Source organism: Dendrobates tinctorius, unplaced genomic scaffold (genome assembly GCF_039654945.1).
Source record: "Dendrobates tinctorius isolate UK_male_01 unplaced genomic scaffold, ASM3965494v1 ptg000003l, whole genome shotgun sequence".
In the NCBI taxonomy this organism is placed as follows: domain Eukaryota; kingdom Metazoa; phylum Chordata; class Amphibia; order Anura; family Dendrobatidae; genus Dendrobates; species Dendrobates tinctorius.
The window spans coordinates 93902748-93930309 of NW_027361671.1; the positions used below are offsets into that span (position 1 = coordinate 93902748).

Genomic DNA, 27562 nt, shown 5'->3' on the forward strand with positions numbered 1-27562 from the left:
TAGTATAGAGGCTGCCAGTAGGAAGAGGATGCGGTGAGTGGGGACTAGAGCTGGAGTGACAGAGGCTTCAGATCTTCACAAACTCTTCAGCCTCATTTACATATCAATTTAATCGCTGATTTCTCAGTAAATGAGCAAAGGACTGGAAATGTAAATGTATTGCTGCCGGACATGTTTTTGAAAGCGTTACTTGCACATATAAATAGTTTGGGGAGGGTGAAATCCTGCTGACAGACTGCCTTTAAGAAATCTTTACTTGCTGTCAACCAATTCATATTGATTCAGCATAGACTCTCTGCATTGCCATAGGCTATAATCTCTGATAGTTTGGAAATAAGCAGAAGTCAGAGAATATGAGACGATGGATTTAGTCACGTACACGATATAAATTCAGTTAACCCATGACAGTAATAGTAATATTCCTCACCTGATTAATTGCCTTTAACAAGCTGCTGATATCTGATAACTAAGATGTAAGACACTGCATAGTCATATAGACATTGATTTATGATTTATGAGTTGTGCCTCTCATGTACTTCACATGTGTTAAGAATGGTAACAAAATGAAATATCAATAAATGACCCAACGGTGTCACGCTTCGCTGCCCCAGCACAACGGAACCATTTAGAGTCATTTTCATTACATTTTGCTTCACTTAGAGCTGATCTGTGGCTTTGACCCAAATTAATAATTAACCACAGTTTCCATGTTGCAGTTTAGCTAGAAAAGGCTTAGATCCAGAGACCGCCGACTAATAAAAGTATGTTCCAAATGTGTTTGCCATTCCAATTAAGCCAGATTCTCTCTTGTCATACTGTGGCCTCCTTGTGTGGCATTGTTTTACCCTACTGATCATGTCATCGTCTTTTATTCCTTTGCAGGAACCTACACACAGGAACCCATGGGTATGAAAGTGAAATAAACTTTGAGCAATTTCTCATAATTATGTCCTATTTCCGCCCCATGAGTGGGCATATGGATGAGGAGAACATTAGTTCATGTCGTCAGCACAAGCTGAGATGTAAGTTAGCACAGTGACTACGTTAGTGTTCAGATTAGTGATTACCGTATATACTCTTTACGGTATTTGTTACTCTTTAAACTTCTGAAATGTTATTATTACTGTTATTTTTTAAACTCTTTTGCTTTAGTATCGGCCCCTTCTTATACATTTTGTGCACATCACTATGGAGAGGATTCTGCACTAGTAACTTCCATCAGGCATCATTCTATTATTTTTGATGGAAAGAATGTCACAGTCTGGAGTGCCACTCTTACTGTCAAAATGCTAGAACCTTGAAGGACCCCATTAAAATCAATACATTTAAACACTGATTTATTACAGCAGCATGGATATTGGAAGTCATGGCTCTAATATGAACAGAGTCTCGTCTTTCGAATGTAAAACTAATTATACAACAATAAGATACCACTACAGATGTCTGTGTGAAAAGTCTTCTATAAGTAAAAACTACGTTAAGGGAAAAATGAGAATTGCGCTCAGTTATCAATTAAAGAGAATATTTCACCAGGTTTTTGTGGCCCCATTTACCCCATCACGTCATATGACGTGATGGGGTTAGGTCATCTGTTGTGTCCAGGGTAGGCTGCAGGTTTTCGTGGACCTTGGGCAAAGAGCCTCAGTGGGCCCCTTTAGCACATATCACAATTCATGGTGCGCAGACACAGCTGAGAAATATATAGTACAATGCCAAAAATTTCACTTACTTCTTACATCACATAAGTGATATCAATATCTCAGAAACTGGCCAGTACAGTTCTCCATACAGTATTATGGGCAGCACATTGTGCTCCATACAGAATATTGTGCCCCATATAATTCTCCATACAGAATAATGTGCCTCAAATAATGCTCCATACAGAATAATGTACCTCATATACTGCTCCATACAGAATAATGAGCCCCATATATTGCTTCATACAGCATAAATAATGGACCCCATATAATGCTCCATACAGTATAATGAGCCTTATAGAAAAAAGTTGATTCAGCTCACCCTTATAGTGATGTCCACACCGCACATGAGTAGTTCTATCCGAGCAAGGAAGCGTCTCTGCTTGACGTCAGGTGAAAAAAAGAAGGTATCCAGCTCCAGAGATAAAATCCAAAATCTTTATTGAAACAAATTAAAAGGTAATAAGCTGCTTGATAACCAGTATATACTGGAGGAAGGAATGTCCTAGATAACTGGACACGTTTCGAACACGTGTAGTGCTCTTAGTCCTCAGAGTACTACACGTGTTCGAAACACGTCCAGTTATCTAGGACATGCCTTCCTCCAGTATATACTGGTTATCAAGCAGCTTATTACCTTTTAATTTGTTTCAATAAAGATTTTGGATTTTATCTCCGGATTCTTTCTTTTTTTCATAATGAGCCTTATATAATGAGCCCGATATAGTGTTCCATACAATATAATGGACTCCATATAATGCTCCATACAGAATATTGGACCCCATATATTGCTCCATAAATAATGGGACCCATATAATGTTCCTTACATAATGAGCCTCATATAAGGCTCCATACATAATGGGCCTCATATAATGCTTCGTACATAATGGACCCCATATAATGTTCCATACAGTATATAATGGGCCCCATATAATGATCCTGCATATCATGGGCCCCATATATTGCTCCATACATAATGAGCTCCATATATTGCTCCATACATATTGAGCCCCATATAATGCTCCATACATAATGAGCCCCATATAATGCTCCATCATATTGCAAGGTCAGTTTTACAGTATAGTGAATATGGTACATAAAAAAAAAAAAATTGTGCAATTGCACTTTTTTTGGCAATTTCAAAGTACTTGGAATGTTGTTCTCGCTTTCCAGTGTATCACATGATAAAAAGAATGATGTCATTCACAAGTACAACTTATTCTGTAAAAAAAAAAACCAAGTCCTCATACAGTTACGTGGAAGGACAAATAAATAAGTTATAGCTCTTGGAGGAAGGGGAGGAAAAAACAAAAAAAATGAAATTGTCTGCTGCGTGAAGGGGTTAAGAGCAACAAAATACAGACACCCTGATTCTGGCGCTGGGTCACTTCACTATATCAAATTGCAATTTCTAGCTCTACCCACAATCACACTAAACCACGTAGCACCTATAAAAAATGAATGTAATTGAAAATAACAACAGAAATTAAAATGTATTTTAGTAGCACTGCATAATGGCTATTACACCCACATGTACAGAAAGAAAAAACAACCTAAAATGTCCGAGCTCATGAACTGGGGAAAAAATAGTTCTATTTTGATTGGCTAAACAGAGACATATAACACACAACTTGTGAAAATGCAATAAAAGATATATTAAATATTTTGTGGAGGAAAAAGACCCTAAATCCGAGATACAGCCAGTAATGTTCCTGCTCAGCATGAATGAGGTATAATTAGACCCGATTTAATAATAGAGGGTAATCATTATGTATTTTGCAATCTGTGGCATCATGGCTTCCCAGGACAATGAAGAGTACAGTACTTTGTGATTTTAGAGATTAGATTACAGACATAATTTAAGCAAGTTCAACCTGTTTTTATTGCTGTGTTGAACTATAATAATGAACACAACATGATACTTCGTAACTTAAATGGAGTCTGTCATTAAAAAATGACTGTTCAGACCAAGTACAAGCACTAGGTGCACCCTAGGCTTTGCAGTGTAACTTCCCACCTACTTTTTCTGCATCTCCCCACCCTTCTGGCTTATGTAATGTCGGAGCTGTCAAGTCAAAGAATTGTAGGCCATATCATGGATGCATCAAGAACGTACCCTTTGTTTCTGTAGTCATTTTTCCCATGCATTAGTCAATTTGACTTCAAACCTGTTTCTTTCACAGAATATTGATTCTCAAATACTATGCAAATCTGACTTCCATTCTGCATCATTGAAGGATCAGATTATTGCTGCTGTCAATGGAAAGGGAGGATCAAGAAGCTGGAGGCAGAAAACCAGACAACCACTGTAGCCAGTGGAGTAACTGGAGTCAGATGGGCCCCAGTGCAAGATTTGGACCGGGGCTCTCCTCATCCGGGTATATATATGTCCATCTTTATATACAGTGACTTGCAAAAGTATTCCCCCCACCTCCTTGGCTTTTTATCTACACACGTGGTCAAAATTGTTGGTACCCCTCGTTTAATGACAGAAGTAATAATGAATAAAAAATCTATGAAAATGAACAAATGAAAGTCAGACATTGCTTTTCAACCATGCTTCCACAGAATTTAAAAAATATATATCTCATGAAATAGGCCTGGACAGAAATGATGGCACCCCTGAAAATAATGTGACAAAAGGAACATGTTAAATCAAGGTGTGTCCACTAATTAGCATCACAGGTGACCACAATCTTGGAATCAGTGAGTGGACCTGTATAGAGGTCAACAGATACTCACTGTGCTGTTTGGTGACATGGTGTGTATTACACTCAACATGGACCAGAGGAAGCAAAGGAAAGAGTTGTCTCAGGAGATGAGAAAGAAAATTATAGACAAACATGTTAAAGGTAAAACTTATAAGACCATCTCCAAGCAGCTTGATGTTCCTGTGACTACAGTTACACATATTATTCAGAAATTTAAGCTCCATGGGACTGTAGCCAACCTTCCTGGATGTGGCCGCAGGAGGAAAATTGATGACAAATCAAAGAGATGGATAATACGAATGGTAACAAAAGAGCCCATAAAAACTTCTAAACAGATTAAAGGTGAACTTCAAGCTCAAGGACATCAGTGTCAGATCGCACCATTCGTTGTTGTATGAACCAACGTGGACTTCATGGGAGACGACCAAGGAGGACACCATTGTTGAAAAAAAAGAACACTGTCTCTACTGTGAAACATGGAGGAGACTCATGCTCTGGGGCAGCTTTGCTGCATCTTGCACAGAGTGTCTAGAATCTGTGCAGGGTACAATGAAATCTCAAGACTATTAAGGGATCCTAGAGAGAAATGTGCTGCCTAGTGTCAGAAAGCTTGGTCTCAGTCGCAGGTCATGGGTCTTGCAACAAGATAATGACCCAAAACACACAGCTAAAAACACCCAAGAATGGCTAAGAGGAAAACATTGGACTATTCTGAAGTAGCCTTCTATGAGCTCTGACCTAACTCCTACTGAGCATCTTTGGAAAGAGCTGAAACATTCAGTCTGGAAAAGGCAACCTTAAAACACGAGACAACTGGAGCAGTTTGCTCTTGAGGAGTAAAGGCGTACTTATATGAATACATGTAAAGGGGTACTTATATTAATACATCATCAGAACCAAATTTTGAGTATTTGAGAAGTATTTGGAGATATTCTGTTCCAAAAAACAAGTGTGAACATATGCTAACTTACCTCGAGTTTTTGGAACAGAAACTGAGCACAATCTGACCTCATAATCTCAAAGTTCTAAATTTGAGGATTTTTAAGTTTTAACATATCCATGAAGCAAATTTTGGATTGCTACATGTGTACAAGATCAGAACCACCGTCAGTACATGTATGCAGTGTCAGAACCACTGTCAGTATATGAATGCAGTGCTAGAACCACTGTAAATACATTAATGCATCGTCAGAACCACAGTCAAGTACATGATTGCAGTGCCAGAAGCACTGTCAGTTCATGATTGCAGCAGCAAAATTACAATTAGTGCATGAATAAATCACCAAGCTTTGTACAGCAATCAATTGCAATGTCCAGTCAGCGCCATGTACAATTGTATCACATGAACATTACATTTCCCAGTATGTCTTTAACAATAGTTAGGAGATACTTGGAATTGTTGTTAATAAACATCATCAGACTGTGGAATATACAGGAACCACAGCACTGATGAACCATAGTCATTATCACAAATAATAAACAATTACATTCATGTACCTTATAGTTGACATCTACTTCTCTAATTGAAGTCATTACCATACCTTTTGTCTCCATGTTGTACAGACACCATTGTGAGATTTCACATTCAGAGTTTGTCTCTGCAGACTTCCCCCTTCTCCATTTTCAGCAGCAATTCCAGACACGATACCGTTAAAAAAAAATAAAAGTATAATTATGCTGTCCCATACATAAAGATATCTCCTATGTTGTGTGTCTAAATAAATAATTGCCTGTGCTTCCTGCATAAAATATCCCCTCCACACTGCCCTTCTCCAAAATATCGCCCCCACATTGCCCTTCTGCTTATGCCCCCCACACACTGTGCCTCTTCAAAATGTTCATCCGCACACTGGACGCTCTGCAAGATTTCCCCCCACACTGTGCCTCTATGAAATGCCCCCCCTCATTGCTCCTCTCCAAAATATCCCCCCACAGTGACCGTCTGCAAAATATCTTTCCCCACATTACCACTTACACACACTGCCCCTATAAATAAAGTACCCCCACCACCACCAAGTCTTGCAAAATTATGCCCCCATTAAAAATTGTCACCCCCATTATGTGCCCTCCCTATGTACCCTCATAGTAACATTAAGCCCTTCACACCTCATCCACTATGATAAGGCTTTCAATCTTCGGCTTTCTGATGGGGCGCTTACCATTGGCCACGCCACCTCTTCTCTTCTGTGGCGGTAAGATGCTAAAAGCAGTGTGATGAAGTCAGCAGCATGCTGACCTCATCACACTGCTGTACGTCAGGGATGAGACTGACGAGCTCTGCGCAGCTCCAGTCGCGGCGCCACTATGTTCAAATGTAGTTACGTTTGAAAGACAGAAACACACAAATACATTTGAAAGCAAGAAGGAGCCGGCACCTCCCCGGACAGCTCTGTGGGCCACACAGCATCCTTTGGTGGGCCGCTTGCGGACCGCGGGCCATATTTTGTGCAGGCCTGACTTAAAAGGAGAGAAAAAAAAACAAAAACACAAAAATTGACTGTGGTTGGAAAGGTTTATAACACATATTAATTAAAGAGGTGGTAATAGAGTAGAAGAAAGGTCAGGTTTGTGGTCAGCGCTATGGTTGTCCAGGAGTTGTATCTGGTATTGCAGCTCACTTTTGTTCAAGTAAATTGGGCTGAGTTTCATTATCAAATGGATCTGTGAATAAGAGCGCTATCAACACCAAACATGCAGAATTTTCTGTGTCTGTGTAATCACACAGAAGAAGGATGAGACAGTAAGACTGGGTAATGTGGGCAAATTGCATGGTTGTCGCCATCTTGAATACTGTGGGCAAAAACATTGGTGCCATCCAATGTCTCAACAGCTGAAGTATGGGCAGGGGGCCTTAAAATTGAACACTGGATTAACCAAGGTGTGTATTTATGACTGTTTATCACAGAAAACAGATTGTAGGGCTAACTTTGCTTAGAAAAAGGGTTCAACCCCGTTGAAGTGGGAATAAAAGTAAGATTGTAACATTTCAAAGAGTCCTTCCATGGAGTTATGATTGGGAATCACAACTCTGGTGGATCACATTTGTGGATCTTGAAACTTGTCTATCAGGGTCAACGTATTTGAACACTGACACAATGCAATAATAACTATAGTAAGCTGTAAATCACGGACTTATGTCTTTCAGTTCTGTTCAACATGTATGACACCGACAATGACAGCAAGATCACCCTGGATGAATATAGAAATGTATGTATGCGCCTTATTGAGCATGTAGATCCGCTGGCGTAGCAGTTTGATATTCGCTCTTAGATAACCTTTCCCTTTACTTTTCATCCTGTGCAGGTGGTAGAAGAGTTACTATCAGGGAATCTGAACATTGAGAAAGAGACAGCAAGGTCTATTGCAGATGGAGCTATGATGGAGGCAGCCAGCATGTGTGTGGGCCAAATGGTAATGTATTAGTTAACTGTAGTTATGTAGAAGGTATTAAACTTATTTATTGTAATTTATTTATTACTTCCTCCAAGCACAATGGCCCCTCTACCTGCTTACGTAGAAAGAGTAGGAGTGAGGTAGATTGTCTCAATTTGTAAGTGCTGTAGACACAAAATAGTAGCATTCTTTTTTTATTACCGCTATCTGTAAAGTTTTTTTTTTCTTAAAATTCTACACACATACAGTATATATATATATATATATATACAGTGCCTACAAGTAGTATTCAACCCCCTGCAGATTTAGCAGGTTTGATAAGATGCAAATAAGTTAGAGCCTTCAAACTTCACACAAGAGCAGGATTTATTAACAGATGCATAAATCTTACAAACCAAAAAGTTATGTTGCTCAGTTAAATTTTAATAAATTTTAAACATAAAAGTGTGGGTCAATTATTATTCAACCCCTAGGTTTAATATTTTGTGGAATAACCCTTGTTTGCAATTACAGCTAATAATCGTCTTTTATAAGACCTGATCAGGCCGGCACAGGTCTCTGGAGTTATCTTGGCCCACTCCTCCATGCAGATCTTCTCCAAGATATCTAGGTTCTTTGGGTGTCTCATGTGGACTTTAATCTTGAGCTCCTTCCACAAGTTTTCAATTGGGTTAAGGTCAGGAGACTGACTAGGCCACTCCAACACCTTGATTTTTTGCCTCTTGAACCAGGCCTTGGTTTTCTTGGCTGTGTGCTTTGGGTCGTTGTCTTGTTGGAAGATGAAATGACGACTCATCTTAAGATCCTTGATGGAGGAGCGGAGGTTCTTGGCCAAAATCTCCAGGTAGGCCGTGCTATCCATCTTCCCATGGATGCGGACCAGATGGCCAGGCCCCTTGGCTGAGAAACAGCCCCACAGCATGATGCTGCCACCACCATGCTTGACTGTAGGAATGGTATTCTTGGGGTCGTATGCAGTGCCATCCAGTCTCCAAACGTCACGTGTGTGGTTGGCACCAAAGATCTCGATCTTGGTCTCATCAGACCAGAGAACCTTGAACCAGTCTGTCTCAGAGTCCTCCAAGTGATCATGAGCAAACTGTAGACGAGCCTTGACATGACGCTTTGAAAGTAAAGGTACCTTACGGGCTCGTCTGGAACGGAGACCATTGCGGTGGAGTACGTTACTTATGGTATTGACTGAAACCAATGTCCCCACTGCCATGAGATCTTCCCGGAGCTCCTTCCTTGTTGTCCTTGGGTTAGCCTTGACTCTTCGGACAAGCCTAGCCTCGGCACGGGAGGAAACTTTCAAAGGCGGTCCAGGCCGTGGAAGGCTAACAGTAGTTCCATAAGCCTTCCACTTCCGGATGATGCTCCCAACAGTGGAGACAGGTAGGCCCAACTCCTTGGAAAGGGTTTTGTACCCCTTGCCAGCCTTGTGACCCTCCACGATCTTGTCTCTGATGGCCTTGGAATGCTGCTTTGTCTTTCCCATGTTGACCATGTATGAGTGCTGTTCACAAGTTTGGGGAGGGTTTTAAATAGTCAGAAAAGGCTGGAAAAAGAGATGATTAATCCAAACATGTGAAGCTCATTGTTCTTTGTGCCTGAAATACTTCTTAATACTTTAGGGGAACCAAACAGAATTCTGGTGGTTTGAGGGGTTGAATAATAAATGACCCTCTGAATAAACTTTTCACAATTTAAAAAAAAATTAAACAAAGAAATAACATTCTTTTTTGCTGCAGTGCATTTCACACTTCCAGGCTGATCTACAGTCCAAATGTCACAATGCCAAGTTAATTCCGAATGTGTAAACCTGCTAAATCTGCAGGGGGTTGAATACTACTTGTAGGCACTGTATATATATAGATAATAATACTAAAGAATTTGTGTTTGCAATCATTTCCAGGAAGAAACTGAGTATTATCTGACAGAATTGCAGGGGTGTCAATACTTTTCGCCACAACTGTATCTATATATATATATACATTAAACACACACACACATACATATATATATATATATATATATATATATATATATATATACACACACACAGTAAATATCTGAGCCTGACTCTGTTTCACAGGAACATTCTGCAAAATATTTTCACTGCCAAAGGGATTTTGAGGTTATTTGGAGAAGATGGATGTACAGCTTCCATCATATCCCACAGCCTAGCACAAGTGCCTCACGCAAATTAGCAATGACAGTTGTTGCCAATTATACATGTGAATAGATGGGCAGATGGAGCTTAATGTCTAAGTCTACACCATCATGTGTTTTCAGAGCAGAGCTTCTGTTTAACCCCAAAGACTCTGGATTTATGAGGACAGCCTTAAATTTGAAAATCAGCCACCCACTCAGCGCCAAAGCCTACACCAAACAGGGGGAGTCCGACATCGGCGTACTATTACGCCCGATGTCGGAAAGGGGTTAACCTCACTTTCATGTTGTGGGTTAAAAAAAAATGTTCCATGAAACTCACTCTTGTCAAAATGCTTCTCATTTATGCAGATCATTGTGTATACACATATACTTATATACACATAATTAATGTAACAGATGTAACAGGTATGAGACATGATATTAACAATAGTATTCCATTAAGTTACATGATTTCAACACCATACTTCTTAGTATTTTATAATTATACTAACTGAAGAGCCCGGCGCTGCCTGGGCATAACTGTGGTTAGTTATAGCAAATTATAATTATCCTCCATCCCATAGTCCCGTGCCCATATACACATCATACATATCCACCATCCCATAGTCGAGTGCCCATATACCCATCATACATATCCTCCATCCCATAGTAACATACCCATATACCCATCACACATCCTTCATCTCATAGTGCCATGCCCATATACCCATCATACATATCCGCCATCCCATAGTCCTGTGCCCATATACCCATCATACATATCCGCCATCCCATAGTCAACCATTATGACATCATAATGAGGGGTGGGGCTTGATACACACACTTTTTCCCCATTATGTAGATAGGGGCAAAATTGTTTGGTGAATTGGAACGTGTGGGGTTAAAATTTTGCCTCACAACATAGCCTAGGACACTCTCGGGGTCCAGACGTGGGACTGTGCCAAATTTTGTGGCTGTGACGGTGCGGATGCCAATCCCGGACATACACACACACATACATACATACACACACTTGAGCTTTATATATTAGATATTAAAAGCTAAGTTTCACATGATACTCACCATTGCTGGTACGGTTTTGATTTAAGTGAGGTATCTTGGAGTTGTAGGTACACATCAGGGCCTTGCACCCTTTGTATTTGTGTCTCTTTGCTGTTTCCTCTTCTAATTCTTCCCTTGAGCAAAGAATGTTTCTATTTCAATGCTAATTTCTCCAGTTTTTCTTGAAGCAGGTCATCTGGCTAGATTACAAAATTGTCTGCAGCTTTTTTGAGATCATCGCATGATGTGATCTAGCCTGCACATCTATCACCATCCCATAAGCTGCTAAAATATCCTTACCAGACACTTACAAATACTTTGGTATTTGAGAAGTTATTTGAAAAATGCATAAAAAAAATTGGGCTGTAATAATCGTTTCGTATCTAAGCAGAAAATGGCAGTATCCCTTTGCGTCTACACGTGCATCTGAGTAATGCTTGTTTGACATAATGAATATTTGCATCTGGGTTTACAAAGGTTCAGGCTATGTACCCACGTACTCAGAAAATTCCTGACTAAAAACCAAACTCCTTCCCAGGAAAAAAACATTTTTTTCGCGCGTTTTTTGTGCGTTTTTTTCCGTAAAATTAATGAACATGCTGTGCTTTTTACCGAGATGTGGGGGTTTTTTTGCGGAAAAAAACGCATCATGTGCACAAAAATTGCAGAATGCATTATAAGTATGGGATGCTTAATGTATGCTTTTGGTAAGCGTTTTTGCATGGAAAAAACGCTTAAGAAACGTGAAAAAAATGCTTATGTGGGCACACAGACTTAAAATACTTTTTCGAATCGATGTCTTTTGACCACTAACATTTTCAGTTATTGTTGAAAGCCTTTGACGAAGAAGGTTGTGGCTTCCATTCTCCCACAAATCTATGTGAATATATCAATCTTTAATGAACACTGATACTTCATTGAGCAGCGTAACTAATGATGCACTTTGCAAAGTTGTCTTGGTGGTATCTGACAAAGCTAGATAGATTTAGAAAATTATGAATAACGGCATATATGTATTTGGCCACAAGAGATAGATGTAAACCTTATAGGAAAGCCATCGTAAAGCTTTGGCATATTAGTTTCCCCCATCAGTGGAATTTCCAAAGTATTTTGTTACATTTTTGTTGGTCGAAGTAAGAAATTTCATTAGAACCTGGTACCAGTGCTTCACCAGTGGTTCATTTACAGTCTACTTGCAAGCAGGCTTTCATTTATTTGGTTAGTGATGTTCATAATTATATCCATCACTGTTCTTGTGATGTAAGACTTTGCGATGCGTCAGTTTGGATGGAGAACATTCTGACATCCTTTACTTCTTTCTCAACGGTTGTCTGAATAAGTTGGCTATAAACAGCGGTAGTGGGACAGGCAAGCAGGGCATTAACTCCACCAACAAGAACATCATGAGGCTGTTTGATACTGAACACTACATGTGTGAGTGTTGTCTGCAAAAAAAAAGGGGGCCACAGCTCGAAAAATGAGACTGATTGCATAGTAAGCTATCTAGGAGCATGGCCAAGCGGGAATCTGTCCGGTCAAAAAGATGGCCAGCTCCAGCCTAGAGCAGTAATGAGACCACATCTGGATACTGGATTCATTCATGGCGATCTCCCCTACAAACAGATATTCATAGAGTAGGACTGATCCAGAGATGAGCCATAAAACTGGAACAAGGACGTAAGCCCAAATCTTAGAAGAGATTTTACGAACTCTTAAAGAAAGTAGAGGAACAAAGAGAAAGTGGGATATGATTGAAACCATTGAATCTGGTAGAGTTGAAAATAAGCTGCAGGAGGGAAATTTTTAACTAGAAACTTAAAAATAAAAAAAGAATAAGGGGAACAATCTGAAAAGAGTTCACAGGTAATGTCAGAACATATTATTCTACCTAAATAGTACATTCTTGGACAAACTTTCAGCAGATATGATTAGAAAATCTGCAATACTTGAATTTGAAACATATTATCTGGTCAAAGACAAAACAAAGAAAAACTGCCGATGTGTCCTTTGTTACCTTTGCTGTTGCTTTAGATTAGCCGAAAGAAGCACAGCTCAAGCCAAGAGGAAAAGTAACAAAGCATACATCAGTATGAGGTACAAGGTGACCAGTCTCTACAAGTCATGATTGCATGATTCACTGCCAGGAAGAGATGCTCAGACTGTATTTCTCTGTATGTGGCCACTACAGTGATGTGAATTGCAATGTGTCGAGAGTTTTGTTAGCACATTAGGTGAGTCATGCCATCCATTTTATATGGCTTTATATTTCAAGCTGTGTTGTTTTTCCATTGAACAGGAACCTGACCAGATATATGAAGGAATCACCTTTGAAGATTTTTTGAAGGTAACTTTAATAGAAAATACAGTCATTTACCTGATACACAGAAATTTTTATTTTATTATGCAAAAAAAAGTTGTTCAGCCTCTGAAAAGGGATTAAGTGTTTATATGGATGTCAGCAGATCCTACTAACCTCCACTATATCTTATGTGTATGATCAGGTATATACTTTATTTATCACTGCCTGTCTCCATATTAAGAGCTATAAACGTCAAAATGGCAAAGTCAAATCTAATTGCCCCCGAGAAAAAAAGGAAGGTTGTATGAGAGCCCTCATTATATGGCATCTGTACGATCCATTGATGTTTTTTGAGGTGCTCATACACATAAGAGCCAAGTAGTCCAACTATTAGTGGATATTGAGTCTTCCCAAGACAATCTTCCCAATCTTCCATGATAGACTATATCTGGGATAGAAGGATCAGGATTATTGCATTTCAATATACCTGGTTCTTTGTTTTCAGGTATGATAATCCACCACCAGATGTGTCTATTAGAGGGCTTTATTCCCTTTTTCCCTGTTAGTAATGCATGCATGCTCAACCGAGATGAGCATCCATGTGTAAAGGTAGATCAAGAAAAATAGCTGTTGGCTGAACAAGAATTCAGTCAAGAGGTATTGAAGGTGTGTGGCCAGGTTTACTTTAACAATAATAATGTATTTAACAATAATAATAATTTTTCATATTACACAAAGATATTCTGCAGGCCTTGATAGCTCAAAGAATGAATACACTAACAAAATCATACACTGCAAAGTAACAAACTAACCAACCATTAAAACAAGAGGATTGCGGGTGTTGCTCACAAGACTTGCAATTTATGAGTCTTCATTTAACAATTGTCAGGAAATGAAAGCCATGGAATGTTATCTTATCTTTGTGATATTGCTATCAAGCTACAGTGATTGCTGTTGCCACTGTCTATTCATGAACAGTATGGATATTTGTATTGAGGGCTGGGCTGCCTTCCCATACCAATCAAGATACTACACCCAACCAGAGGTGCTGCATAGTATGTACTAGAACAGATACAGTTGTGGCGAAAAGTATTGACACCCCTGCAATTCTGTCAGATAATACTCAGTTTCTTCCTGAAAATGATTGCAAACACAAATTCTTTGGTATTATTATCTTCATTTAATTTGTCTTAAATGAAAAAACACAAAAGAGAATGAAGCAAAAAGCAAAACATTGATCATTTCACACAAAACTCCAAAAATGGGCCAGACAAAAGTATTCGCACCCTCAGCCTAGTACTTGGTTGCACAACCTTTAGCCAAAATAACTGCGACCAACCGCTTCCGGTAACCATCAATGAGTTTCTTACAATGCTCTGCTGGAATTTTAGACCTTTCTTCTTTGGCAAACTGCTCCAGGTCCCTGATATTTGAAGGGTGCCTTCTCCAAACTGCCATTTTTAGATCTCTCCACAGGTGTTCTATGGGATTCAGGTCTGGACTCATTGCTGGCCATCTTAGAAGTCTCCAGTGCTTTCTCTCAAACCATTTTCTAGTGCTTTTTGAAGTGTGTTTTGGGTCATTGTCCTGCTGGAAGACCCATGACCTCTGAGGGAGACCCAGCTTTCTCACACTGGGCCCTACATTATGCTGCAAAATTTGTTGGTACTCTTCTGACTTCATAATGCCATGTACACGGTCAAGCAGTCTAGTGCCAGAGGCAGCAAAGCAACCCCAAAACATCAGGGAACCTCCGCCATGTTTGACTGTAGGGACCGCGTTCTTTTCTTTGAATGCCTCTTTTTTTCTCCTGTAAACTCTATGTTGATGCCTTTGCCTAAAAAGCTCTAATTTTGTCTCATCTGACCAGAGAACATTCTTCCAAAATGTTTTAGGCTTTTTCAGGTAAGTTTTGGCAAACTCCAGCCTGGCTTTTTTATGTCTCGGGGTAAGAAGTGGGGTCTTCCTGGGTCTCCTACCATACAGTCCCTTTTCATTCAGACGCCGACGGATAGTACGGGTTGACACTGTTGTACCCTCGGACTGCAGGGCAGCTTGAACTTGTTTGGATGTTAGTCGAGGTTCTTTATCCAACATCCGCACAATCTTGCGTTGAAATCTCTTGTCAATTTTTCTTTTCCATCCACATCTAGGGAGGTTAGCCACAGTGCCATGGGCTTTAAACGTCTTGATGACACTGCGCACGGTAGACACAGGAACATTCTGGTCTTTGGAGATGGACTTGTAGCCTTGAGATTGCTCATGCTTCTATTTGGTTTCTCAAGCCCTCAGACAGTTCTTTGGTCTTCTTTCTTTTCTCCATGCTCAATGTGGTACACACAAGGACACAGGATAGAGGTTGAGTCAACTTTAATCCATGTCAACTGGCTGCAAGTGTGATTTAGTTATTGACAAAACCTGTTAGGTGCCACAGGTAAGTTACAGGTGCTGTTAATTACACAAATTAGAGAAGCATCACATGATTTTTCGAACAATGCCAATACTTTTGTCCACCCTCTTTTTTATGTTTGGTGTGGAATTATATCCAATTTGGCTTTAGGACAATTCTTTTTGTGTTTTTTCATTTAAGACAAATTAAATGAAGATAATAATACCAAAGAATTTGTTTTTGCAGTCATTTTCAGGAACAAACTGAGTATTATCTGACAGAATTGCAGGGGTGTCAATACTTTTGGCCACAACTGTATACTCTTTTACTCTATGGACAAAAGTATTGAGACCCAACTCTTCATTATTGAATTCAGGTTTTTTATTCAGTTTCATTGCCAAAAGTGTATAAAGTCCAACCCCAGCCATGCCGTCTACCTTTCATAACATTTCTGAAAGAATTGGTCACTCTGAAATGTAAGCAAGTGGAGCTTCATGCTATGGGTTTGCATGGTAGAGCAGCAGCTTGCAGCCAAACCTCAACAAGCACAATGCTAAGCGTTGGATGGAGGGTTTAAAGCTCATCGCCATTGGATTCTGGTGTAGTGGAAACATGTTCTATGGAGTGACAAATCATTCTTTTCTATCTGGCTGTCTCATATAAGGGTCGGGGTTCTATAAATGCTAGGAGGACATTACCTGCCTGAATGCCTTGTGCCAACTGTAACGGTTGGTGGAGGATGATAATGCTCTGATGTAGATTTTCAGGGATTGCTATAGCTCCCTTATTTCCAGTACCGGGAAATCTTGAATGCATCAGCATACCAAGACATTTTAGACAATTGTATGCTTCCAACTTTGTGGAAACAGTTTGGGGAAGGTTCTCTCTTATTCCAGAAGGACTGTGCCCAGTAAACAATGAAATGTCCATAAAGGCATTTGTTGGCAAAGATTGGTGTGAAGAACTTGATTTGCCACACAGAGCCCTGAACGTAAATTCATCAAACACCTTTGGTATGAAATAGAACAGATGTTGCAGCCAATAGCTCTCCTCTAACATCAGTGCCAGACCTCACAAATGGTCTTCTGGATGACTGGGCCAAATTCCCACATACAAAGTCTTCTCAGAAGAATGGAAGTTGTTTAAGCTGCAAAGTGGGGACTAAGTCCATAATACTCAATGCTGATGGATTAATAATGGGATGTCATTAAAGCTACTGTAGGTGTAATGTGTAGCAGCCCCAATACTTTTGTCTAAGTCTAAATAGTTTATTAGACTCAGTGTTTATCAGAAAAAAGTAAAAAATAAATCTTTTTAATAGTTTAATTTCTCTAATACTATACAGTGTTAAATAATGTTGAGATGACAACACAATATTGCAACAAAAAATGCTATTCTAGAGTAGTCGTCTTACAGAAGACCATGATACAAAGGATATATTTCACACAAACATTTGATCTAGATGAGAGATGGTATTCCCAAAATTACAATTTGAATGTGATCCTGAATTTATAGGTGCAGTATCTTTTCCATGCTAAGTCAGCCTTATGTATCTCAAAAGTAGCTGACAGCCTCTATACTTATTTTAGCTCTCATTAGCTACGTCTAAAGTCAAGTGGTCACACTAGGGGTGTGCAGCCCTTTCAGTAGATAATGAAGGCTTCTGCTCCTTCTTTAAAGGCAATTTCCTTCAGTAGATTTCATTGCATGTAAGAGACTGAACTAATAAATTTCATAGGTCACAATTTCTGGGGGATTGTTCAGCTGGCCATACACATGCAATAGCAGTTGATTGAACAGCCTTGTTTCCCAGCCTCACCATGCACCTAAAGATTAGGCACAGCCATGTGCTCATGTGTCTTCGGTGGAGAAAAATGAAAAATCAGGTCCTGACTTCTCTGGCACCAGATTATCATCCAACAAACAAGAGGGTTGGGTGTTTATATTCATACTGCCTGATCTTGTTCTTCCTTCACATTATCTATTGGGGAAGATATGGGAGTTTCTCGTTCACATTAGATTGACCACAAATCCCGCTAATTTTGGCAACTTTTGCCAATATTAACCTAATGTATGTGGGAGTCTTTAGCGAGACATCAGTGTAAACTCTATAATAAGCAAGGGGTCCTCTGCCACCTTTGTCCATCACTGGATTGTACAGAGGGTTCCTTTTTCTTTAAGCCCACATTCACATTTAATTCAAGTTGGCCAAACCTGCCAATATAGGCTAGATCAGCCATCATTACCATCCATACCTTCCCAAAAAGAGAAGGGATAAGTAGTGATATTTTATAAGCACTTTTGTTCTTTTAAAGTTCAGCCAAAGGGGCATTTTCTCTTCTGCTTCCCCCTGAGAAAATACACAAGCTAAACATTCATGTGACTGGGAGAGTGCAGTAGACCAGTTGTCGGTCAAACGATTTATTGCATGTTATGGCCACCTTTTAGGTGTTCCTAGAAGTTAATCTCCTTCTGCCCCAATCATATCATTATGAGGATACAGGTTTGCATGTGTAACTGGAAAGTGTGATACCAGATCTCCTATCAGAAGCATGGTCCTCATTTGTCCACCAGTTATGTATCAGACCAACAAAATCCTTGGCTTTCATTTATAAAGTAGAAAAACTATGACATGTTGTATTTGCCAGGTTCCCTCACCACTCGTTCCCTTAGCACCTCGCTAATACTGTATACAGGACATTTCTTGTATGTATTGAAGCTAGTAACTAGATTTACATTTCTACAATTTTTCTTTTCTAGATCTGGGAGGGAATTGATATTGAAACCAAAATGCACGTCAGATTCCTGAACATGGACACTATACCTTCTTGCCACTGAGTCCCTTCTGCTGGTGAACAGTTGCCAACTTGTCATGGAGGAGAGTAAATCATAAAGCAAACGGTTTAACGGTGATAATGGGGTCTTAGTATACAATGTTATGAATATATCGTAGAAGAAATTCAGCAATTTAGATTGAAGATTTATTTTTAATAATTCGGAACATTTTTCCATTTAGACTGTCAGGTAACTAGTTCTTGAGTTATCTTTTCTGTGTGAAGTAGTGGATTACATGGATTGTCTGAAGATGACAACTCTGCCCATAAGCCCTATTATGGCATATGGACCCCATAAGTATGTGTGGGTGGCTTTGACCCTCATTCAGGTCCTTCTCTACAAACCATAGCAGAACAAGAGCATCCATGAAACCAAGACAAAAGGTAGCTTTCCCACACATACTTAGAACTATAGAAATAAATGGATATTAAAATACTTCACACAAGATCTGAACTCTGGAACTTTATTTTCATTTTGTCAGGCTAGATGTAGGTTAGCCGGGGAGAGGTAGGGGTTCTTTCTTGGACTAAGATTGTGTTTTTCTATGCAAGTCTATGCTTAAAAAGATTCTAAGGAATATTGTATGTTAAGCATTCACTAAAGCTATATTAGCTGAAAGACTACTGATTGATATGGTAATTGTAGAAGAAGCAGTGGTTTCTGGTATACAGTAAATGTAAAAGATTGTAATGTAAAAGATCTACATAAAACCATAGAAGAATGAGGAATCTGCCTAAAATCCTCAAATTGCTAATAAATTCTTTGGTGTAACCAGTAACGTGACCAGGATTATTTAGTATCTATAGATTTAACAAGAAAGAACCCACCACAGAATACATGTGACCCTGGATTTTACTTTTGTTAACAGCCAGTTAATTAGACACTCATATAGCCTACTCTGTCCATTACTTGGCTGTGGGATGTTAAACCAAAAAAACAAGGTGTAAATCTAGTAATAAGTCCAGGTACCACAATTGTTATCTCAAGACTTGATCTACTTCTTCAAGAGGAACCTGAACCTTGTCATAAGTCATAAATGGTCGCTTTAAAGCCACGAGAATAAATTAGATAGCATACAATAGGTTAGCATAGTGTTCTTGATACACAATCTGAGGTGCTCATCTTGGTACAGGTAAGTGAAAGTTAAAGCCAAGAAAATTAAAGCTTCCTATACAGCAACATAATAGAATATCATTCCTCACAACAGAATCAAAGATATGGATCATAATATTTTTCTGCCACTGGCGAGTGCAAAACATCATCCAGTCAAAGACAATAATAAAGCAAGTGCATGCGATCTGTATTATTGGAAATATACTCCTGTGATGTTGGCATTGGGGTTTCCTGTAATGTAAGGGGCTGTCCAGACTTCGTCATGATTCAGCAGTCTGCAGTCACAAAGAACCACTGCAGACTTTTGTCCAGTTGGCGATAGGTTTGCCTACTTGTGGTCACATGCTGAATTGACTCGGCCATCCGCTCTCAATAGAAGAGAATTGCGAGAAGCCAGATGAGTATCTTACCCATGTGGTCATGTAACCTCTGAGTAGCATGGAAAATACCAGGAAATTCATTTGAATAAATGCAGACTTTTGTCCCAAGTTCACCACCCCCTTTAATAAACCACAATGGCAGATGTATTTGTGCGGATGAATAAAAATACATACAGCCGCACACTCCGGTCCCGGGTGCCAGCGGCAGTGCCGGGTATTGAGGTGTGAGACTCGTGCAAGTTTCTCGTAAGTGTGATCCCGGCCTTAGGGTACCATTACACCTAGCGACTCACCAGCGATCCCGACCAGCGATATGACGCGGTCAGGATTGCTGGTGCATCGCTAGGTGGTCGCTAGTGAGCTGCCACACAGGCAGATCTCACCAGCGACATCGCTGGGGACGGGGATCGCTACTTACCTGTCAGACGCGGCGATCCTGCATCCTCCCGCCCGGCTCCACGCGTCGCTCGTCGTCACAGCAGGAAGCGCCGCAGGAAGTGACCGACGAGGAATGATCCAGCAGCTTCTCGCGCAATCAGCGATTACCAGCGGGGGAGCCGGTCGGAGGTAAGTATCACATGCAGCGATATCGCTGTAACGTCACAAAATCGGTGACTTTACAGCGATATTGCTAGCGATATCGCAGTGTGTAACGGGGGCTTTAGTCTTTAGTTTGTGCTCTGAACTGCTGGCAGGCAGAGGGCATACCCTGGCAGTAAATGTAGACAGCATAAAATTAGATAAAACAGGCCCAAACTACTTCTTCTAATGACACCTCTTGGTTGGCTTACTCTACACCAATATTTTGAGTCAGTGCAAGCCATTAATAAATGTCACATATTACTACTTCTTTTAAACATAAACTATTATCTAGATACTTTTTAAAGGGAGTCTGTCAGCACAAAACAAGGGATAGAACCAAGCACGGATACTTATAACACCCTTGGAATGACTGGACAGTTTACTACTTGTTTCCATTTCTATCCATCTCCATCTCCTGTGAAGTCAGAGATATTAATCAAGGATGAGAAGGTGAAACTAGAAACAAATAGGTGTGAAGTTGCACTGAACTGTTTGGAGACGTCTAGGGTGGACCGAGCATCTGTGCTTGATTCAACTATGTACTGAGCGGTGACTGGTGCCACGCTGGCCGCACCACTATGCGTGGAAGTTGGAGTCTGCCGGGAGGAACAAAAAGTTAATATCCTTTTGGTAACAGGGCTTTTGGTGCAGTGGCCACGCAGCTCTGGGACACTATTAACCTGCAGATTAGGTTCCCTTTAAAGATACGCCAGATTTAAGTTTACATCACCTATTGGTTGACTTACTTTTTCTTAGAACAGTCACACCAAAGTTCAAAAAGTATATGCAGATAAACAGGAATGACCAAAAATTATACAAATTTTTATTGAAACACAACACACAAATCATTTAAGAACATTTAAAAATACCAATGATGGTGGTAAGAAAATACTTATCTCTAGCCTGGAATAGTAGTCACCCCCACCCACCCCCCTTCCCCTAAAGCAGGCAGTCTGGCTAAGTAGGTACATGGACCCACGCGTATCGACACTTTGGGGTGTCTTTCTCAAGGTTGGTCTGACTACTATTCCAGGCTAGGGATAAGTATTTTCTTACCACTACCTTTGCCTCCCATAGGTATATTATACTATATTGTGTTTTTCTCTATGTTTGATTTATGGTGCATAGTAATATGCTGAAGTGGTTAGTCATTATGTGGCATTTTTCAGTCATTATGATATCAGCATGTTTAACCGTAACAACTTGCACTGCGTTTTGATTGCGATTGATATCTCATATGTCTTTAGGGATTTTTGCAGGATATTGTAGACATGTATTTCTGATATATTTTTGATGTAATGGCTTGTAGGTCTCTCTGAGTATCGTACTCTTTATTGTGGATCCTTTTGTCCAATGTCAGTTATGGGTATCTTTAAATGTTTTTCAATGATTTGTGTGTTGTGTTTCAATAAAAATTTGTGTCATTTTTGGTCATCCCTGTTTATGTGCATATACTTTTTGTACTTTGGTGTGGCTTATCCTTTATGATATGCATAGGGTGATCCCAGCTAAGTTAGTACAGTGGATGGTGCCCGCTTATATATTTGTCTTTATGCTTTTTTTTAGAACAGTGTTGCAACATTACACCATGCATCCTTTTCCACTAAATCATGCCCAAAGTCGATAAAAGTATCTAAAACACGTAAATATAGTGCAAGTCATAAAATACACACTTTTTTGGTGCTTTAAGCTGGATAACTCTTCCCCATGGAGATATAAGGAGCACAATAACATGTTGTATTACACATCGTAAACTGGCGTGCTCAGTATGTAACCAGACAAATGTCACTACAAACCCTTAATATCAAGTGACAATAACTGACAGATCAAAGTGGACGTGCTGTGACCTGTCAGCAAGCTTGTTATAGAGCAAGATAGCTGAACAGATTCCTATATTATAGGTTTGTGGGGAAAGAGTGAGGTTGGCCTGTATTTTATTCCCTGTTAATGCTTAGCGACACAGGATGGATATCAGCAGTGGTGGCATGATCAGGATTCAAGCCGAACTGCAAAGGACAAGCAACAGTTTGCGCTGTCACTACTCATTGGTCGTTATTAAACTTCACTGAAAATTACAGACTGCAGTGAAATAAAAGTACCTGGCGTAAAATATTCTATTCTGTGTTTAATATTTGATTAAATCAATTCAGCTTCAGCTCAAAACACAAAACAAACTAATCACATTACCCAAGTGATCGGCGTGGAATTATTGGATATTTCCTAATAGTGTTGAGCGATGGTGCTCGGATAAGGGGTTATCCAAGCATGCTCGGGTGCTATCGGAGCGTCTTCAGCGTGCTCGAAAAATATGCTCGAGATTGTTAGGCAATCCCTGTATGTGTCGAACAGCCACGAGACATGCAGCTGCGTGGACTCGCACGCCGAAGACACTCGGTTAACACACGAGCATGCTCGGATAACGCCTTATCCGAGCACCTTCGCTCATCACTACTTGCTAACCTTTTTGCAGTCTGAATGACATCTGTCCCTATGTGCCATTGCTTTTACTTGTCAGCATCATTGTGGCATCTTATGTACTTATGGAAAGAGAAGAAACTAGAAGAAAAGGACACAGTAATTGGAAAATATTCCACACGTCACAATGTGACTCCTGCGGCTCGTTGTTCTTTTGCTCGCACATTTTTCCATTATAATGTCAATCAGTAACAAGAAACTGAGAAGAAAAATGTGATCCAGATGTGACAATACTCAGACTTGTAGCCAAATACCGTGCCATTAAGCCGTGGCACAGGGTCGGGGGCACATTGGGCATCTACGCAGAACTTCTCACACATTATTGTTACATGTAAATACAGGAGCGGCCAGTTGTAAATCCACAATTTGGAATTTGTCGCATTTCTCTATTGTCCTCAATGTGATATAGGATTACAACACACTTTTACCACTTTTTAAGCATGAGGGAATTTTTAATATGATTATTGCTTCCTTATGTTACTAGCATTAAAGTGTTGCACATTGTTTGATGCATTTGTGGCATCTTTAGGTAAAGCGCATCTGTAGAAAGCAGTTTGACCAATTTTTTACTCCAGCCCATTAATGATGTGAGAATTGCAATTTTTTTTTTGTGAAAAAGTTGCAATTCATGAATCTGGAATATTGCATCGCTAATCATGGCCACTTTCCCACCTAGATTTAAAAAATTGACGAGGGTGACATGAAATCGCTAAAAAAAAAAAAATTCCTTGATGCAATAATAGCTTGCGACTAAAATTGCAATACTTTGATGACAAAACACCACCTCAAAAATCTTTATAAATGTCCTCATTTAAGTTCTTGATCAATAACAAACACACAATGAGAGAATCTTAGCTATGAACAACTTAATGGCGATATCCTGAAGGAAAATTCTAAAACTGATGGGAAATTGCAGCAGGTTTTTGCTATGTAATCTGAGATCAGCAAAATGTAAGAGCACAGACCCAAATTCATGTGATATGTCACTTTCTAGACTGCGTGTTGCTGTTAATAAATTCAGTGTTTTATCAGCAGACTAGCTGAAGAGCCCGGGGTTGCCTGGGCATAGTAACCAACTGTGGTTAGTTATAGCAAATTATAATGATTATATTGCACATAAAAACCGTGCATCTAATCCTATACTGTGTGATACTGACTGCTGAGCATGTATCTAATCCTATTCTGTGTGATACTGTGTGCTGAGCCATGTATCTAATCCTCTCCTGTGTGATACTGACTGCTGAGCTGTGTATCTAATCCTATCCTGTGTGATACTGACTGCTGAGCCGTGTATCTAATCCTATTCTGTGTGATACTGTCTGCTGAGCCGTGTATCTAATACTATTCTGTGTCATACTGTGTGCTGAGCCGTGTATCTAATCCTATCCTGTGTGATACTGACTGCTGAGCTGTGTATCTTATCCTCTCCTGTGTGATACTGTCTGCTGAGCCGTGTATCTAATACCATTCTGTGTGATATTGTGTGCTGAGCCGTGTATCTAATCCTATCCTGTGTGATACTGACTGCTGAGCTGTGTATCTAATCCTCTCCTGTGTGATACTGACTGCTGAGCCGTGTATCTAATCCTATCCTGTGTGATACTGGGCTCCCCCTGCAGTCTGTGTCAGAGGGTGGTCTGTGTTGGCACGGTAATAAATTGTGTTATTTTCAGGATGATAACACCATAGAAATGATAAGAATAATAGGCCTCAGTTACCATAACTGTCTACAAAGAAAACTGTTGCTGATAGTAACCAATCACAGCTCATTTTTCATCTTTTAAACAGCTCTGGGACAGCGTGGCGAGTTTTGAGTGGCGACTTTTGTGTTTCGACTTTTATGTGGCGAGGTTGGTGTATGTGTGGTGAAATGTGTGCTGAGGGTGGTATATGTGTTGAAGCACGTGGTAGCGTGTGGCGCATTTTGTGTGTGTGTTCATATCCCCGTGTGTGGTGAGTATCCCATGTCAGGGCCCCACCTTAGCAACTGTACAGTATATACTCTTTGGCGCCATCGCTCTCATTCTTTAAGTCTCCCTTGTTCACATCTGGCAGCTGTCATTTGCCTCCAACACTTTTCCTTTCACTTTTTCCCCATTATGTAGATAGGGGCAAAATTGTTTGGTGAATTGGAACACGCGGGGTTAAAATTTCGCCTCACAACATAGCCTATGATGCTCTCGGGGTCCAGACGTGTGACTGTGCCAAATTTTGTGGCTGTAGCTGCGACGGTGCGGATGCCAATCCCGGACATACAAACAAACTGTAAGGTAGCGCTGTCATTCAGATAGGGGACACTCGCTTGGCAGCCAAATAATCAGATCCGGCATCGGTTTTCCACAAAACAATCTCAGTCCATGCGGTTTATTCATGCATCATAAACCATCAAAGCAATAGAAAACAGCATAGCGTCCATGACAGAGCTTCACTCTGTCCAGCCTGTGGTCACACAGGTTATGCAATGTTCCATACGCAGGCTCTTCAGCCTCACAGTTATCTCACCCGTCAGGGTTCCCTCATGGCTGCTTCAGCTCACTGCAGACGTCAATTCTCTCCAGGGAACTATCAGGCACGTGCAGCCATTAAACACAGCGTTTACTTGCTGTCAGGAAGACAGCCCCATCTCTCTCAGACGGGACCTTCCAAAACGGACCAACAAGGTCCCAGCATTCACCTCATGTGACCTACCCTGGCCACCTTATATGGTCCGTAGCCACGCCCACTGGGTCACATGGCTATGACCTCATCACAGGTCCTTCAACCACTCATACACACTTTACAATAGCGTTCTAGGTAACTGGTCTCGCCCGTCTCACCAGCTACCTAGAGACTTCCCAAACACATTGAAACAGCACCTCAGCAGTATCACTGCTGATCAACATACAAACCCTCACTAGGGAATTGGTCGGTGCGGAAACTAATCCCACCACTGCACTAAACACCCATGAGGAAAAATGACAAAACAGGGGAACACCACTTAGCTTTGTTCTGTTGCTTACACTCCCAGCAACAAAGCCCACCACCTGCGTGCATCTTTTCCTCCACCGAGTCTAACATCTGGGTGCACTGTCCAGCAACGGGGTTCAGCACCTGAGTGCAGCTTCAGCAAAAGAGTCCAGAAACTGAGTGCAGCTCTACACCATAGCTGCCACTCCACCAAGCTTTCCACGAACTCCTCGCTGACACCATAGCTGCCACTCCAGGACTCTGACTGTTGTCCTGGACTCTTCTCAGCACCATAGTGCAGCTTTGGAGCAAACAAAGTCCACACCTGCATGCAGCTTTTCAGGAACAGAGTCCAGCAAATGAGTCCAGCTTTTCTGCCAAAGAGTCCAACATTTTGAGTCCAGCCTTCCGCAACCGAGTCCAATATCCTGAGTGCAGCTCTACACCATAGCTGCCACTCCACCAAGCAATGCCAGCCCTCCTTGCAGACACCATAGCTGACCCTCCACCAATCCATGCCAGCCCTCCTTGCAGACACCATAGCTGCTACTCCGGCACTCTGACTGGTCTGCCAGTGACTCTCCTTTAGCTCCATTCTTTACCCAGGCTTGCTTGCAAATGAGAAACTTATCACCAACAGTGACTGACACACCTGACACTCTTTTATAGAGCAATCACACCTGTTGCTAAATAACGTGCACAAACTAAGGTAACCAGAGTGCAATGACCCTAATGGCCACCGGGGGGAAAACTACAACTGAAATCACCACAGTGCAATGACCCTAATGGCCACCGGGGGCAAAACCACCTTTGTCACAGAGCCAAAGGAAAAAAAAAGGTTACTTTGTGCATTTAATCTGTCAGATCCAATCTGGATCGTGACAGTAGCTTATGTTACTTAAGTGGTGTAAATCATGATGATTTTTTTTGTCCATGTTCCCCCTTCAGTAAGCTTCGTCCACTTTTTGAAAAGATGGCAAAGCTAGCCGGAGTTGGCATAAAAATGCCAAAAAGGTCACAAAATGTTTGTACAATTAGGAGTTGCACAAAAATGTGACAAAATTTGAAGGAGTTTGAAATCAATTGGGACCTCAGTGTAGCGAAAAACTCCAAAAGGAGCTTCAGCACCACTCTAGCACTCAAATCCTAGCAATAGCCATACTCGTGGGAATGCTCCTTAAATGTAGACTCAGCAATACAGACTATATATACAGCTATAATATTAATAACTACCGCTTGTGTGAACGACACCTAAACCCCAAAATCACCAACTTCTTCAACATCTACATCTCAATTGGTATTATGAAAATGGCACCTGTCCAGGGGTTCCATAGATTAGACAGCAAATGGACAGACAGTTCTTAAAATTAATGTGTTGGAAGCAGGAAAAGTGGACAAGTGTAAGGTTCTTAGTGACTTTGACAAAGGCTAAATTGTGATGACAAGATGACAGGGTCAGAACATCTACAGACCGCAGTTGTAAAGTGTTCCCAGTATATAGTGGGTAGTATCTACTAAAAGTGGTC

The 27562-nt window shown here is 40.5% G+C and overlaps 2 protein-coding genes across 4 annotated transcripts in view; one reads left to right on the forward strand and one right to left on the reverse strand.

Moving 5' to 3' along the window:
- TESC (tescalcin) overlaps positions 1-19318 on the forward strand; it is a 75291-nt gene extending 55973 nt beyond the window's left edge. For 2 of the 3 annotated variants that reach the window (XM_073561193.1, XM_073561114.1), the window contains exons 4-8: positions 883-1022; positions 7554-7615; positions 7712-7819; positions 13314-13361; positions 18466-19318. In XM_073561193.1, the coding sequence (XP_073417294.1) occupies positions 883-1022; positions 7554-7615; positions 7712-7819; positions 13314-13361; positions 18466-18543 (436 nt within the window). In that variant the 3' untranslated portion in view covers positions 18544-19318. The remainder of the gene's footprint in view (positions 1-882; positions 1023-7553; positions 7616-7711; positions 7820-13313; positions 13362-18465) is intronic. The other variant, XM_073561278.1, reaches the window with a different exon arrangement.
- Positions 1-27562, reverse strand: part of FBXW8 (F-box and WD repeat domain containing 8) — a 235416-nt gene that overhangs the window by 11694 nt on the left and 196160 nt on the right. The window lies entirely within an intron of this gene.